Source organism: Psammomys obesus, unplaced genomic scaffold (assembly GCF_907164565.1).
Source record: "Psammomys obesus unplaced genomic scaffold, mPsaObe1.curated_primary_1811, whole genome shotgun sequence".
In the NCBI taxonomy this organism is placed as follows: Eukaryota; Metazoa; Chordata; class Mammalia; order Rodentia; family Muridae; genus Psammomys; species Psammomys obesus.
This window is the reverse complement of record NW_026585626.1, coordinates 6,621,022-6,636,386: the sequence shown is the minus strand read 5'-3', so window position 1 is coordinate 6,636,386 and position 15,365 is coordinate 6,621,022. Positions and strand designations below refer to the sequence as shown.

General features: G+C 53.5%; 1 protein-coding gene across 4 annotated transcripts in view; it reads right to left on the bottom strand.

The window, feature by feature from the left end:
* Window positions 1-7,575: 7,575 nt before the first annotated feature.
* Window positions 7,576-15,365, bottom strand: part of Frs3 (fibroblast growth factor receptor substrate 3) — a 59,161-nt gene continuing 51,371 nt past the window's right edge. For all 4 annotated transcript variants that reach the window (XM_055613447.1, XM_055613437.1, XM_055613455.1 and 1 more), the window contains exons 2-7: window positions 14,656-14,788; window positions 13,310-13,398; window positions 12,395-12,581; window positions 10,032-10,193; window positions 9,110-9,261; window positions 7,576-8,876 (exon numbers count right to left, since the gene is read on the bottom strand). In XM_055613447.1, coding sequence (XP_055469422.1) covers window positions 7,962-8,876; window positions 9,110-9,261; window positions 10,032-10,193; window positions 12,395-12,581; window positions 13,310-13,375 — 1,482 coding nt within the window. In that variant the 5' untranslated portion in view covers window positions 13,376-13,398; window positions 14,656-14,788 and the 3' untranslated portion in view covers window positions 7,576-7,961. The remainder of the gene's footprint in view (window positions 8,877-9,109; window positions 9,262-10,031; window positions 10,194-12,394; window positions 12,582-13,309; window positions 13,399-14,655; window positions 14,789-15,365) is intronic.

Sequence of the window (15,365 nt, the reverse complement as noted above, 5' to 3'; positions counted from 1 at the left end):
GCCTTGCCACTGCCCCCCAGTGAACCCTCAGCTGAGTGGCCCCACCAGGCTTGCTTGGGTCTGTATGGGTGTGCCTGGCTCTTTCTGAACTTAGGCATGCTTGTGGTGGTCCCCCCAGGGCGTGATGGGGCTTCTCCTGGGAGAAGAGTACAGAGCCTGGGTGAGAAACCTGACAAGAATGGGAAGCCACACAACTCTAGCTCTGTGCCAGGTGGGAAACTGACACCTACAGCAGACAAGGGACTGATGGCCTCAGAGGGTCTTCCTGTCCCACATAGGGACAGCGAAAAGGAAGGGTTCACGGCTTCAGGTAACCCTGTAGGTGCTCTGTCTGAAGCTCCTCTTGAGCAGATTGTGAAGGGACCTGCTTTCATCTGAGTAGAGATTATCCACCCCCTTCCTTTCTAGAGTAGCTGAAGCTGAGATCCTGAGGCTCATGAGGCTCTCTCAGGGCCCACTGTGCTGCTGTGGATGCTATTGCGGTCACACCCATAGCATTGCTACCCCAGTCTCTAAAGTCCCAGGTCACCCTCTGAGAGCAGAGGTCGGGCTGGAGGTGTAGGCTGCTGCTGTAGAGCCCCGACAGAGGTAAGTCTGGCCTCCAGGACAGGGAAGGGGTGGCCTGCTCAGCTCCTAGAAGTCAGGTCTGCAGAGGACCTGCTCTGCAGCCCCTGCCCCGGGGATGGTCACACTGTCAAGGGTTTGTGCTTTGGGCCTCTTGCTGGGATCAGTCCCTCCTCTCCCACTTCAGGAAGTGAGCCCTTGTCCCCATCCCAAGCTCTCCACAACTTTTCCTTTCCTCTACCCGCATCCTCTTCCCCATAGCAATGGCTGGGCATCTACCGTCAGGGTCCCATTAGGTTTACAGCCAGACTGCATCTCAAATCTGGAGGTTGGGGAGTCGGTAGATCTGACCCCGGGGGGCTACTTCCAGGTCTGTAGATTGGCACCCTTTCGTGGCAGACTGCACCGAGTCTTTGAAGGGCACTAACCCATTCACGAGGGCGCCACCCTGGTGACTAACACCTCTTGGAGGCCCCTTCTCCTCGTGCCATCCCAATGGAGGGTAGGGTGTCAATACAGGGAATGGAGGGCCACAGATGTTCACGTTCAGTCCACAACATCTCCCACTTTCTGCCTCCTCTCCAGCCCCTCCTCGGCCCCTGTTGTCCACCCAGCAGCAGGATCCGCTCTGTTACAACATCTGCTCAGGACCCTCCGAAAGCGTCCTATCGCTCTCAGATAAAGTGCACCCGGCCCTGGCCTTCAAGGCCCTCGTGTCCTGTTTCTGTCCTGTCTCAAACACAGCCCATGCCTTCCTGCAACACCTTTCTGTCTTTCTTGGCCCTTCTTTGGCTCTTCCACGAATTCTTACCCCAGGGCCTTTGCACTTGAAATTCCCTCTGCTTGGAACTTCCTTCAGATATCCCGCAGCAGCCTGTGCCTTGTCACTCACATCTCTGTTCCAATCTAACCTCCCAGAGGCCATCCTCCACGGTGGAATGCAGGACTGTGAGGACGAGGTGTCATTAGTCCCCATCACGGCAGGGTCCCCAGCATAGTGCCTGACATACTAGCAGGTAGATGCTTCATAAATAGTTTGTTGGAATGAGGGACGGAGGAGGACTCAGACAGCCCGAACCCCAAGCCTCCTCACCACACACAGCCTGGCTGCCTCAGGCCATTTTCAGGGACAGATCACTACTCCATAGACCGGAGAGGGAAGTCACCTCCACTTTCCTCCTCCACCTCAAGCTATTCTTCTCAGCCCCTCCCCACCTCCTTCTTTGCTCTGGACAGTCCAGGCTCGGCCACCCCCCACCATGACCCTTCAGCCCACCCACACCCTTCTCTCCTTCCCCAAATCTACAAGATCAGCGTCCACCTCCTTCAGGAACGTCCCCGTATCAGCTGGCTGTTGCTAGGAAACCACAACAAGGTTAAGCTCATGCTGTGTGTCAAGTAACCTCTGGGAATTTATGTGTGTGTTCTGTGTGTGCGTGTGTGTGCATAAGTACATGCACATATGTGTGAGGGGAGTTACACATGTGTGAGCTTTTTGCCTCATAGGTGACTTCCTTAATTTTAATTTTTTTTTTTTTTTTTTGTCCATGTCAATGTCCAGGGTCTCTCTCTGAACTTGGAGCTCACTGATGCAGCTCCAATGACTGGCCGGCAAACTCCAGACCCCCCATGCCTGCCTCCCTGGCACTGGGATTATAGCTAGGGGTCCTCATGTTGATATAGCCAGTGTGTTCGCCCACTCAGCCATCTCCTCTGTCCCTGTGTGCATTTCCTCGTTTTACTCATAGCAGCGTTCTAGGTACTAATCGTTCCCCGTAAGGCTTGAAGAAACAGATCAGAGCAGTCTCGGGGTACACCTGAGGTCCCATAGCTATCAGACATGAGCACATAGCCCATATTCTTGTCCTTCTAAAGCTCTGCTTCTCCACCTAGACAAAAGCTTTTGGGAGCTTGACACTTCGTTAGGGCTCAGCTCACACAATCCAGATTTTGTATCCTGGACGGCCAATGTTTACTTGGGAAATCAAGGCCACTGTTCCTGTGTAAACTGGGCCTCACCGCCCCCCCCCCCCAATGTATCAATGTGTTGATCTGTTCCTAGGCAAAGGGAGACAAGGAAGCTCCAGGAACACCTTGGTACCTCTTCCCCACCCCCACTCTTTGGGCTGCTGTGCTCCAGCCAGAGCCTCCGCTGCTCCTAGCACTGCCGGTCTGCCCCAGCCTGGTGCACACAATCCAGAGGAAACCAGCATTTTCAGAGATCACATTCTTTCCCCCAGGGAGCTGGGAGACTTTAGAACTAAAATCTCTGTGCCTCCATCTTTCTGGGACTACCTACCTGGAGGGAAACCAGGACAGGTTGAAGAGCGGCAGGTGGAAGGAAGCAACAGGAAGGGTCTTCGCCCAGTCCCCCAAGGGGCCACAGCTCCCAGCTAACGGGACAGAATTGAAGAAGGGGACAGGGAAGTCGCAGCCACCTAGGTCACAGGTCCAGTGGGAGTTCCACGCCCTGCGCTGTTCAAAACCCAGAGATCACAGGAATAACACGCCCCCTATGACACAGGAGGGATGCTCTTGACCCCTCGACTTCCTGAGTCCTCTCCAGGAGGTGCTTCTGCCAGCACAGTCTATCCTAGAGAAATGGGGCCCAGAGAGGGGTCTACCCAAACAACAAGACAAGAGACAGAGGAGATGCCTCAGTGACCAGGGTGCTTTCCTGCTGAACTCAGCAATAAAAAGCAATAAGCCAAGGGAGTGGGGTGCTGAAGCCCAGCTCTCCTGAGCCAACCCCTGAGGAGAACCTCTCCCCAGCCCTTTTCTGAAATCCCTAGTGTCCTGTCAGCTCCATGCCCACAGCAAGAACTGGTGCCACTCAATCCCCGGGCATGCTCAGAGCTGAGAGGGAATACACCTGGGTGCGTGAACCATTCAGAGTTTGATTTGCCAAAAACTCCCATGCTGGGGGAGGGGGCTGGAGACAAGGTATGTGGCAGGTGTTTATGTAGAAAAAGATGTGGCAGTTCCAGGCCAGGGTTGAGCTCCCAAGAAGCAGTAACAAACGAAATGAACATTTACAGTCTGTGTTAGTGGAATTACAGTGTCTAGAATAGGACAATGCCTGGATGGACGTCAAGTGAAGGCCAGGCCCGGGTGCTGCTCTTGGCCATGGCTCAGGTAAGAGTTCAGAGGGATGCTGGGAAGAATCAAATGCAGACGTGAATAACACCAGTCATTAAGCATTTACTGAGCACCTGACTGTGAACCAGTTGCACGGTTCACATTGGGAGGACATTTTCTTATTTGACTCTTGCAGTCATTCCTGGAGGGAGGGACTGTTATTATCCCTACGTGACAGATGAAGAAACAGATGACAAATGGCCAGATGGTGCCACCAAGTCTCAGGGATCAGCACCCTTGGTCATGTGCAGGCTGGGTGGAGAGGAGAGAGGATTCTGAGCTGGTGATCCTGTCATCCTGAAGGGCTTGAACAGACTGAATAACAGACTGGTGAAGGGACCATGGAGGACACATACGTGCTGTGATTCCCTCTAGTTGTGACGATTAATCCATTTCTTAAGATTCACTTTTATGGGGCTGGAGAAATGGCTCAGTGGTCAGGAGCACTGACTGCTCTTCCAGAGGACCTGGGTTCAATTCCCATCACCCACATGGCAGCTCACAACTGCCTCTAACTCCAAGATCTGACACCCTCACACAGTTACACATTCGGGCAAAACCCAGCGCACATAAAATAAGAACAAAAGAGTAAAAAGATTTGCTTTTATGTATGTACTTGAACGTCCAGGGTATGTGCACCTGTGTCCACAGAGGTGGGGAAGAAGGTGCCGGATCCCCTGGAGCTGTAGTCGGAGGCATGTGTAAGCTGACCAACAGGGATGTTGGGAACTGAACTTGGCTTTGCTGCATGACCAGGATGTGTAACCGCCAAGCCATCTCTCAGTAACAAATACCCCTGGGCTGGGATAGTCCAGAGCCCTGGCCCAGCTCTTCTCCACTGCAGACCGCCATGGCTTTTCTGGAGGTCCAGCAGCCTTTATGGTGACCTCCTTCAGCTCTGGGTAGGGTTTCACATTAAGGTGCCGGTCGGAGCACCCAGCTTTCATGATCCTTTAACCTGACCTGACCTGACCTGAGGTCCTCCCACCCACGAGGAGGAGAAAGCAGGGCAGGTGAGGTCAAGCCTCCCACACACCTGCCCCAGCCCCTCCCATGGACAGAAGGAGCTGCCTCTGAGGATGTACAAGAGTGTTAGGAACAGGGCGGACCTGTGGGTGTTGGATAGGCTTGGGAGGAGCAGGGTCACTGGGTCGTTAAGGCAAGATCCTGGCATTCCAAAGGACTTCCAAGTGGGGGCACTGGAATGTGGTTCTACTGAGAATAGAGCCATTTGGGCAGGGGGAGCAGCGGGCAGTCAGGTCAGGCCTGGCCCAGAGCAGGGGTGGGATAGGGTGGGAAGGACACACGACTGGCATCCAGCCCCAGTACAAGCCATTAATTAACTCCTAGCCTGAGGTGAGTCTCTTCACCTGCTGCTGTTTCCTCCTGGCCAGGGTGATAACAAAACCTGCCCAGTGAGGCCTGACAGAGATAAATGGCCTCTGCCTCTGTGGAAAGCCGCTGTGTGTATATTTGGTGAGGCCTTGTTATTACACAGGGGTGGGTTTGGGGAGGGCCTCTCCGGTCTGACCTGAAATGTCACTCACAGACAGGATGCTGGATCCTGTCCTTTCCTGAGGGAAGCCCAGGGGTCCAGCAGTGCCTGCTTCTAAAGAAGAAATGGGAGTTTCTCAGCCACTAATGTTGGCTAATGATCTCTGGACAACATGGCTGATTCTATCTAAGCCCGCAGCCCTGCCTTATGTGGGACAGGTCCCAACACAAGAGCAGCTGTTACCCTCCCGGGCACTGCGCCCACCCTCCCATCCATCCCTTCCTGTAGGAAAGCTGTCCACTCACACTCTACCCTCTCTCTGGGATAGGAAAATTCCTATAGTTGATGTGAGTCAGAGGCAGAGGGGCAAGGGGAAGGCTGAGGGGCCCATTGGGCTGGGATCCAATTCTTGGGGCCTGTGTTTCAGGCTTTCTTACTAATGCAATAGTGACTTGTTCTGGGGGGACCCAGGGAATCAGAGCAGCCTTTGGGACCAAGAGAATAAGTGTCTATAAAAGAATGGAGAAAACCTGAAATTGGGGGGGGGGCCTCAAGAGTAGGGACAACTGCTCATTGCTGTCCTCAGGAACAGCTGAGCTTTTTGGTTTTGAGACCGGATCTTACTCTATAGTCGTAGCTGGGCTGGAATTTGCTATGCAGTAAACTCAGAGTTTAGAGATCCATTTGCATCTACCTCCAAAGTGCTGGCACTAAACACGCATGCGCCATGCTTGAAATCTGCCTACTTTCAGAATCCTGTTCATCATCTGACTGGCTACTTGTCGCATTGGCTCCATGTCTTCCAGGTTCAGAGTGAACCGATGCTCTACCGTGCAGAGAGTTGGGGAGCCAGGGACAGAATCTGGCCTCTCGACAATAGCAACCCTCTGTCCAGCCCCTTGGCAACGTCTGTCCTTAGCATGAAGGAGTCTGGAGGACTAGGTGCAGTTCCGCTTAGTACACATCCATTCCCACAAGGGTAGAGAGAGAGAGAAAAAGAGGGTGAGAAAGAGAGAGACAGGGGAGGAGAGAGGAGAGAGCCAGCCAGCCAGCATGGGCCTGTAACTGTTGAAATATGGCTAGGGTCCTAAGCTCTGATCTTGGCATAGTCACACCTGCCTCTGCCCCAGGGCCCCCAACCTTGCTTGGCCTTCCTGTGTGCAGACATAAGCCCTCTTGGCTGGAGGCCACAAGGAACGGGGGTATGCACTGGAAGACCTGGGGACAGCACCGGACTGCCTCAGGAAGCCGTAGGAGCCAGTAGCACCTGCCACAGTGCTGAAGTGAGCCTGTTCAGCAGAGGGTCATCCCCTGGCTCAGAGGTCAACAGGCAGAAGGGTCGGTCTGCTGCCAGCAGTTCCTGGGTAAGGCAGCCGTCATCTTCTATCCTGCTGGGCTCCACTTGAGAAGCCCCCCCTAGTCCCCTTTGTCCATTTTAGAAAGTGTAGGTGACATCACGGTCGGGAGGATACTCTCAGTCTAATCTCCACTCGGAAGAGGCCCGGGAGATGAGGCCAGACCGTGGCAGCGAGAAACTGGTGAGCCCCATCTTGGGCTGTCGCCTTGATGGAGAGGCACACGTTCCCTGCACAAGACGGGGAGCTGGCACGCGCCAAGTGCCCAGAGAAAAGGCCTGGCTATGTCTTGGCAACCTGGCTCTCATCTTCACTCAAGCCCCAGAGGCTCGAAGGGTCCCTTAGATCAAAAGGAGAGGAGGCACAAAGGGCACTGAGAGGGAGACTGGGGTCCCTGCCACAAGAGGGCACCAAGTGGCCCGAGTGTAGATGGGGCCTGGGCAGGAGGCCTGCTGGGCCTGCCGGGCTTGAGGTAAGGGGAGGCCCCTGGGTGCTCTGTCCTGGGCAGTTGTCTAGGAAAGCCCTAAATGATGAGTTGGAAAGCTAGTCAGACATGCATGGTTTTCCTTTAGCTGGTTGTGGGATTATAGCAAAATCTTGTGTGAAGGTTCTGGCCTAGGCGAGCTGGCTGCGGTTGCTGAGGACAGCCTGTGGTCTACCTTTAGGCCAGTACATTAAGCCCCCAGGGCTTGCCTGCAGGGGCTTCACAGTCTTGTGAGGCAGCGTCCTCCCATTTCCGGTCCACTGCAGCCTGTGAGGCGAACGTCACTTTGCAGGGCACCTCGCCTTCTGGGCTCTTTCTGCATCTGAGCTCCCAGGTCAGCAGAAGCAAAAGACCGTCCACCCCTGGCAACTTTGAAGTTTTAAAAAAGAAATGACCACAGACTTCCAACCACTTTGGATTGACCTCGAATGAAGCCCCTATCTCTGTCATGCCAGACGCTGCCAGGGAATACTGCATACAAGTTAGCACTCACTGAGCCAGAATTTAAAAATAATTATATTAATAATAAATATGTTAAGTTACATTTAAAACAATAAATAGAAAAATAAACTGATAAATAAAACCAACAGGTACAAAATGTTTCAAAACTCCAACCAAAAAAAAAAAAAAAAGGCAAATAATCGGAAAAAAGAAAACACATACACACACAGACAGCTGACAGACTAGACAAATGGACATTAGGAAGGGTGCGAAATGCAACCTGGGGAACCCTTCACAGTTTACACCATGGCTCCCTCCTCTCCGGTTCACCCTCTCCTCTCCCCAGCTTGGGGAACTGGACACTCAGTTGGGGACTCCAGCAATGCAGGGGAACAGCTGGTCCCTCCCAGTGTCCTCTGCAAAGCTGGGCTGGTGGGTGAGGAGGAGGTCTCCCTGCTGTAGGCAGGCAGGCGGAGATCCAGGGCTACAGAGGCAGGTCGGTGCTGTTGTGCCGCGTCTTCCTCACAGTGCCGTCATCTCGGGGCAGAGCCCTCTGCAGGTTGGACATGGCCACGGTTTTCTTGAGGTCAATCACGGCATAGGAGTCTGAGCTGCGAGCTGGGTGCGGGGTGGGCCCGGGAGCTCCAGACACTGAGGGATTCTGGGGCCCCTTGGAACGGCCTGTGCCCCATCCCTTGAGCTCCACCTGGATGTAGTTGAGCTGCCGTGGGGGCTCAGGGCCCGGCCGGCGGAAATCAAAGTTGAAGACCCTGGGAGAGCCTCGGCGGCGGCGGGTCAATGGGACGGGGAAGCTGCTGTGGCTACGGGCGGAGGCCCGGGTGCTGGTGGGTTTCTGTAGTGGGGTTTCATCCTCCTCACCATCAGGGAAGCCATTTGAGGATGGCGTGAGCCCATCCCTAGAGTCCCCGTCATCCCCGGCCTCCCTGCCCAGCGGCTGGACTTGGCTTTCCCATACAGGGGGAAGCGGGGGCAGGTTCTCATAGTGCAGCAGGGCCGCCCGCCGGTGAGCCAGGCCGCTCCACCCTGGCTCCTCCGGGCTCAGTCTCCAGCCAGCCCCTTGGCGCAGGCCCCCGCTGACATTCTCATAGGTGCATTTGGGCTGGGCCAGGCACTCTGAAGGGCCCTCGTTGTTGTTGTTGTGGTGGGGAGGGTCGTGCATGCTGGGGCAGAGGCTCTGGCACTTCTTCACCTGTCGGTGAGCAGGGGTAGGGCCCAAAACAAACTTGACCTGCCCTGGCTGCAAGAACACCTGTGGGTCCTGCTGGTTGGAACCCCGTGTCTGTGGTGGGAAGGGTGCCCCCTCAGGCAGTGGCTGCAGGCAGTGGCGACTCCTGCGGTGGTCCTCTTCGCCGGTTGGTGTGTTGACATAGGTGTGGGACTGCAGGGGCAAAGGGGGCAAAGACGTCAAGGGAAACAAGTGGTTTCAAGGGGAGTGCAGAGGGACAGAAAGACGACAGAAAAAGAGGTGAAGAGTTTCTTCTGCTTCCTCCACACCTCTCAACCCGCCGCCACCCTTCTTGGGGTGGGGAGGGGCCCTGCTGAATTTTGCCCCCTTCTCACCAGCTTTCCTAGGTCCCATGCCACCCAGAGCGTGGCCCACCACGTGTATACCTGCTCATCGGAGGCAATGAGGGTATGGGTGGACTCTTCCCCAAGCGAGGCGTGTCGCAGGCTGCTTGTGGAGGGTCGGCGGGGAGCAGAGAACCGTGGGCCCTCTCCAGGGCAGCCAGGGAAGCCATTGGAGAAGCTGGAGACGGTGTAGCCTAGAGGTGGGTCCAGGGAAACAGCCAAGGTGAAGGGTATCATTTGCAATCACATGCACACATTCGCGGGTGCCCTGCAACTCCTCTAATGGCAGGCAAGACACTCTCAAGGCCCCTATTATAACTAACCACACTGAACTAGCAGCCCCATTCGCTTTTCCCTCTGCATCCACACCTTGCCCTGCCTTTTGATGACATCCTGAGGCTGACCCAACCTTCAACCCTATCACAAACTTACTTACACACTGAAGGCACACCTGTCACCCTAGACCATTCCATGACCCCAGTCAAGCTCTGCCAGGGAGCACCAAGGAAACTCCACAGACACAGGGGCAGTTTTTACCCCTTCTGTCTCTCACAGAGCTGGGCAGGGAACGCAGAGCAATAAGCAGCTATGTAGTCCGACTCAGTGACCCTTCAAGCGCACACAGTGGGAACCTCCTCATAGGCATGGCCAGAGATGGCTGCACCAGCGAGCCAGGAGAGGTGTATGCTGTATGTGACCCAGCCCAGTAGACGGAAGGAAGCAAAAAGCTCCAGACTGCCGTTTCTATGGCAACCCAATGTCTTCCTGTCTGCTCCCCAACCATTAGTAGACCTACGGCCCAGGACTCTGCAGCTCCGGCTTGAGTCACCCAGCCCGCCCTGCTCAGGACTGATCCGTCCTCAGGAATGCTTCTGATGACGGGTGGACGTCCAGGAAGGCTGGCTCAGCCCAGCCGTCCCCCCCTGCCAGCTTGATGAGTGCCTCGAGTGGGGGGTCTACTCACTGGCAGGCTGTGGGGGCCCCCGAGGGAGGTCGAGCTCTGGGGGGTGGCTGTTCCTCGTGATGATGACTGGCTCCTCCATCACGTTGATACTGTTGCACTGCATGAGGTCCTGTAACAGGTTGAAGATCTCCTCAGCCCGTGAGCACTTGAAAGCGAAGATCCCTGGAGAAGGTGAAGAAGCAGTGAGGTTCCTCCCACCCCTGGAAATGTCCCTGAACTCCAGTCCCATACTGGCAGAGGGCAGGCATGCCTCTCCTTTCTGGAGCATTCTTCCCAGAGGCATTCCAGAATCCAAGAGACACTGGAGGTGGCGGGGGTAAAGGGGAGAGCTCAAGGCACCTGGAACCCTACACTACCTACAACTATCATAGCAAGTCCTGGCACTACAGCCATATTCTGAGGTACAGCTGTTGTCATAAGTATATGTGCTTTCTGGGGTGAGGGGAAAACCATGGATAATTGCCTCCATCTTCCTATATCTATTACTCTTGTTCCTCAGACCAAAAAAAAGAAAAAAAGAAAAAAACAAAAGAAAAAAACAAAACTTCATCCAGGGTGTAGTCAATTCTACACAATGGCTTTTTAAGGACAGATGGATGAGTCTGACCTACTCCCAGATCATTCACAGAATATCCAGTCCAAAGGCTTGCCAGAGAGCAAAGGCCTCCTGTCTCTGCTCATGGTCCCTCACAGAGCTTGGGTTCTGATGCACAGAGAAAAGCTGGACAGAGATGAAGAGAGACACAGCAAGGCAGTCCTGTGGCTCCTGCGTGTAGTCAGCCTCTAAGCCCTTTGGAATCCAGTCTGTCCTCAAAGTGGCAGGACTGGCCTGAACATCTGGAACTCAGTGGCTCTGAAGATGCCAGCCTGGGGCTGGAATGTGGGATTCAGGGGAAGCTCTGGGGATACCTTGTACACACATCCACACCAAAGACACATTACCAGGTATGGTGCCACACACCCATAGTTAGTCACCAAGTTCAAGGCTAGCCTGAGCTACCGATGAAAATCATGTCTTGAAAAACCACGGTGTGTGTCTGGGGTCGGGGGAATCTGTGGTAAAATATTTTCCTAGAGTGGACAAAGCCCTGGGTTTAACCCCCAGTACCACACCCACACAACAATAAGTACAATTAAACTGGGATGTGGACAATGATGTACAGTTACCCATTAGTCCTAGTGTAAGGTAACTGAAGTTTACAGCTACAGAACGAGAAAGATGGGGGTAGAAAAAAAGCTCTTGTGGCAGGACATGTAAAAGCTGGAAAAGACAAGAAGGGCAGAACTGGTGATGCACTGCTGCAATCTGGTACTTGGGAGGAGAGGAGAATCACCGTGAGTTTGAGGCCAGTCAGGAACACATAGAACGAGACCATCTCAAAGTAGGTGGGGTGGGGGAGAGGAGGAGGAGGAAGAGGAGAAGGAAGAGAGGAAGGGAGGAAGGGAGGAGGTGGGTTCAGAAAAAGCCTAGTCTCGGGAGGATCCCTGAACTGGGAGCTTAGACAACCCTCCCAGGGGCCAAGTGCACGTCAACCTCAGAGGAGCAAAGCTGCCTCCGCCTCATGCCTCTGCTTACGTGTGATGCTTGAGGGAAGAGGTGCATGGAAGAAAAGGCCCTTCAGCAATCAGCTGGGGACACTCATTGCTTCGCTGCTGTCTTAGAGATACCAACCTCCTCCACCTCTGTCTGTCCGAAGCACAATCCCAAGAAGAACTTCCTGTGCTGAGCACATCTGGACCTAACAGGCAAGCCCAGACCTCATGTCCTAACCTGAACCTCATGAGCAACCTGCCAGCCCCTGACTTCTGGTTGCAGAGGGCACACGGGGAAGCGGTACACTCCACTGCCCACAGGTGATGGTGGACAAAGGTCAGGCTTTTGAGGGTTAATCTGTATATGAGAGACCCAAGCTCCTGCTTCCCCAAATCTCTACCCAAGCCGCTCCGCTCGGAGTGGCCAGTCTTCTCCTATGCATGGGGCCCAGGGCGTATGACCTAGCAGCTCAGAGGTTCTTGTCCCCCTTCAGGAGCAATAAGGACCCTGAAACCATGGCAACAGTGGGAAGAGTTGTTTGCTCTGCTAGGTAGACTCTGGCCTGGGAGCACTGGCTCCTTCCATAGACTGTGCAACAAGTGCTCCCACACAGACATCCAGGAAGAACCGCGGGGACTAGGGAGTGGAAGAGATTGGTCCGGGTCCACTTGATTCTCAACTAACACGCTGGGGGCCTGGGGCTAAGACCCATCCCTGCTCTGGGCAATGAACACTACCAAGTCTGATGTCTCATGGTAGGATATTAAGGGCCGCTCTTCAAATCTGTAACAAACTCATGTGCTGTCCTAGGGGCGGGGCTCGTACTCACCCTGGCCTGTCTGACAGCGGCGGCCACTCTCGAAGGAGAAGAGGTTGGAGTCGTAGCCATAGCGCCGCAGGCAGAGGTAGGGCCAGCGGACAGCCTCCCGCTGGTGCAGGTGCAGCACCAGCTCACTCTGTGTCAGCTCCATCACCCCTGAGCCCAGCTCCACCCCTTCGTCATCCACATTTGTCACCTGTAGGGAGAGGGGACACAAATCAAGAGAGAACCCAGGGACCCTGGCCACAGTGTCGTGTAGAGCTACAGCCAGGAGACTCAGTTGCTCCTAGCTGTACCAAAGGTACTACTGAATGCCAAAGGGTCCCTTGGGTCACACAGAGCAGTGCCATGGGTCATGACCATTCTCTAAGAAAGTCTCTGCTATGAGCCTCAGCTCTGTCGTTTGTACAGACAAGAAAGAGGTCAACTGCTGACCTCCGAGGACTTCCTGGGGCTCAACAGCCAAAGGCCAGATAACAACATGGAAGGGTTTAACTGTTAATTCAAAATCTAAAGACTTGATAATAGGCCCAAGGCAGAACGAGTCCAGCTACCCTCCAACCCCCAACTGTGCCAGCTTGCTGAGGGCTCCCTCTCCAGTCGGGCCTGAGAAACAGTGGCCCAGACAAACCCCAGTGAGAGGAGAAGGCGCCACCTATGGGATGGAGGGAGCTTAGGTTCATGAGACACCAACTCAGAACTCCCTATGTCCTACGTATGCTCTATTTTAAATACACTATTCTTGATAGTAAGAGAGAGGAAAAGAAAAGAACAACTGAAAATAAAAAACAAGGGTTGTTTTCCACATACAGCACCTCAGAGGCCAAGAGCAAGCATAAGGAGCCTTGATGAGCCCACAACCACAGCCTGTCATTTTCCTTCCCTAGAGGTACTGGAGACCTAAACTCAAGAAGCTCTGGGTACCTTGAACTTGGTAGGGTGGTTGTGTGGTACGCTGTCTCTGTCCAGGCAGCTACAGCAGCTCCCCATGGTGTCAGAGCAGCCTATCCGCCCTAGGAAAAGACAAGGGATGAGCAGCTCACCAGCAACCCCGCCAGGTAGCCCTGCTCTGAGCGGAACACTGCACTGTGACACGTCCTCTGTCCAAGAGGTTGCGTGACGCAGACACGCCCTGAGGGGATTCTCTCGTAATCCATAGCCAAACACACTCAGGATAAACATTAATGCAGGTTAGGATGAGTTAAGGATTCCTCAGCTGGGGAATGACAAGCTTCTCAGAGGTTAACATTCAATCTGGCCCCTGACAAGCACACAGGATTTTGACCCATGGAGTGATATGGACAGGTCTTGGGCTGGAAAAGCACCATGGGTGTAGCAGGGTGCTAGGAGTGGCTGCCTCAGCTGGGTGACAGCAAACACTGACACTTGGGTGTCCCAGATACCTTCTCGTTCCTTTCTGTTTTCCTCATTTTTCACCACACCCTTTCTACTCCAACCACATTCTCTTTCCTCCCTCGCCTCCGTCCCAATAGTCACCGGAAATTAGTATTTCTGATGTTCTCTTCAAGTGAACTGTTGCTACATTATGGTCATGAAACACACTTAATGACCAAACACTAGAACTCACAGAGACCCTCTTGTCTCTGCTTCCCAAGTGCCAGGAGTAAAGGTGCATACTGTATTTCTTCACTGAGAAAAACAAAACAAAACAAAGCAAACAAACAACAACCAAACAATGGTAGGGCTGAGCACGTAGCTCAGTGGTAGAGTAGATACTTGATGAGGAGCCAGATTCAATTCCCAGCACTCCAAAACTAAAACCAGCAAAATGCTGCGTTTTCTTCCCACAGGCCAAAGCAGAGGTAAGAGAGCTTGCTAGCTTTTCCCTTCAGGATACTGGTAATCAGATGACATGTCACAAGAGACAGGTTTCTGCCTTAATATGGAGAGGACACCACCCAGACCTTTGTGACCTAAGGGAATGAGAGACACATGGACAGATCCCAACCAGAGGTTTTGTTGTTGTTGTTTTGTTTTTAATCTTGGAAATCCAACCCAGTGCTTTATACTTGCTACATGAGTGCTCTGCTCTACATGCCTAAGGCCCCAACCAGAAGTCTTAAGAGGTTCACTTTGCTGCAAAAACAAAACAAAACAAAACAAAACCAAACCAAAAAAACCCACCAGGAGTGGATTATCCAGGTCCACGTACTCCTGCTGTAGAAGCTTGAACAAGCCAGCAGCTTGCTGCCTACATCCCTCCCATGCTAAGAAACTCTTCAAAAGGGACACCTGGCCCCAGTTCTTACCTCACCCGGGCCATTGGGGAGCTGAGCATGGGACGGACATGGGGAAGGAGTCCCACTTTATTCCCCCTGTCCTTGGCTGGGTGTCATGGCAGAGAGGTCGCCTGGATCCCTGTGGGTCACACGTGGGGCTCACCTAGCACAGGAGACAGAGGCCGCACATTAATGGAGACCTAACCCTCAACCCCTACTTTCTATGAAACAGACCTTCTATCAGTGTCCCACCCGAACGGATCTGGTCTAGGTCCTAGCGGGTTGGAAAGAACAATGAACAGAACAAGACTGTGGATGAAAGAACCACAAATTCTCAACCCTGAAACATACTTTCTAGGACCAAAGACAATCACCTCTGAGATGCCCAGTACCCTCAATTCACAGCCCTCATTGGAACCCCCTTTGAATCCTGGTATAAACGCCACTCAGAACATCATCTAGCCAAGTGGTGGTGCCTTTAATCCCAGGTCTTGGGAGGCAGAGGCAGGTGGAGCTCTTGAGTTCAAGGCCAGCCTGGTCTACAGAGCCAAGGCTAACCACACACACACACAAAACAAGAACAATGAAACAAATACAAACAAACCCCCCCCAAAACTAAAACCAATCACCTGACCTTTGCAGAGAATTTTAGCTTTACAAAAAGCTTTCTTCTTCAGAAGAACAATGTAACAATACGCTAGATCAGCAGGAGCACCAGTTTATGATTCTGGAAACCAACA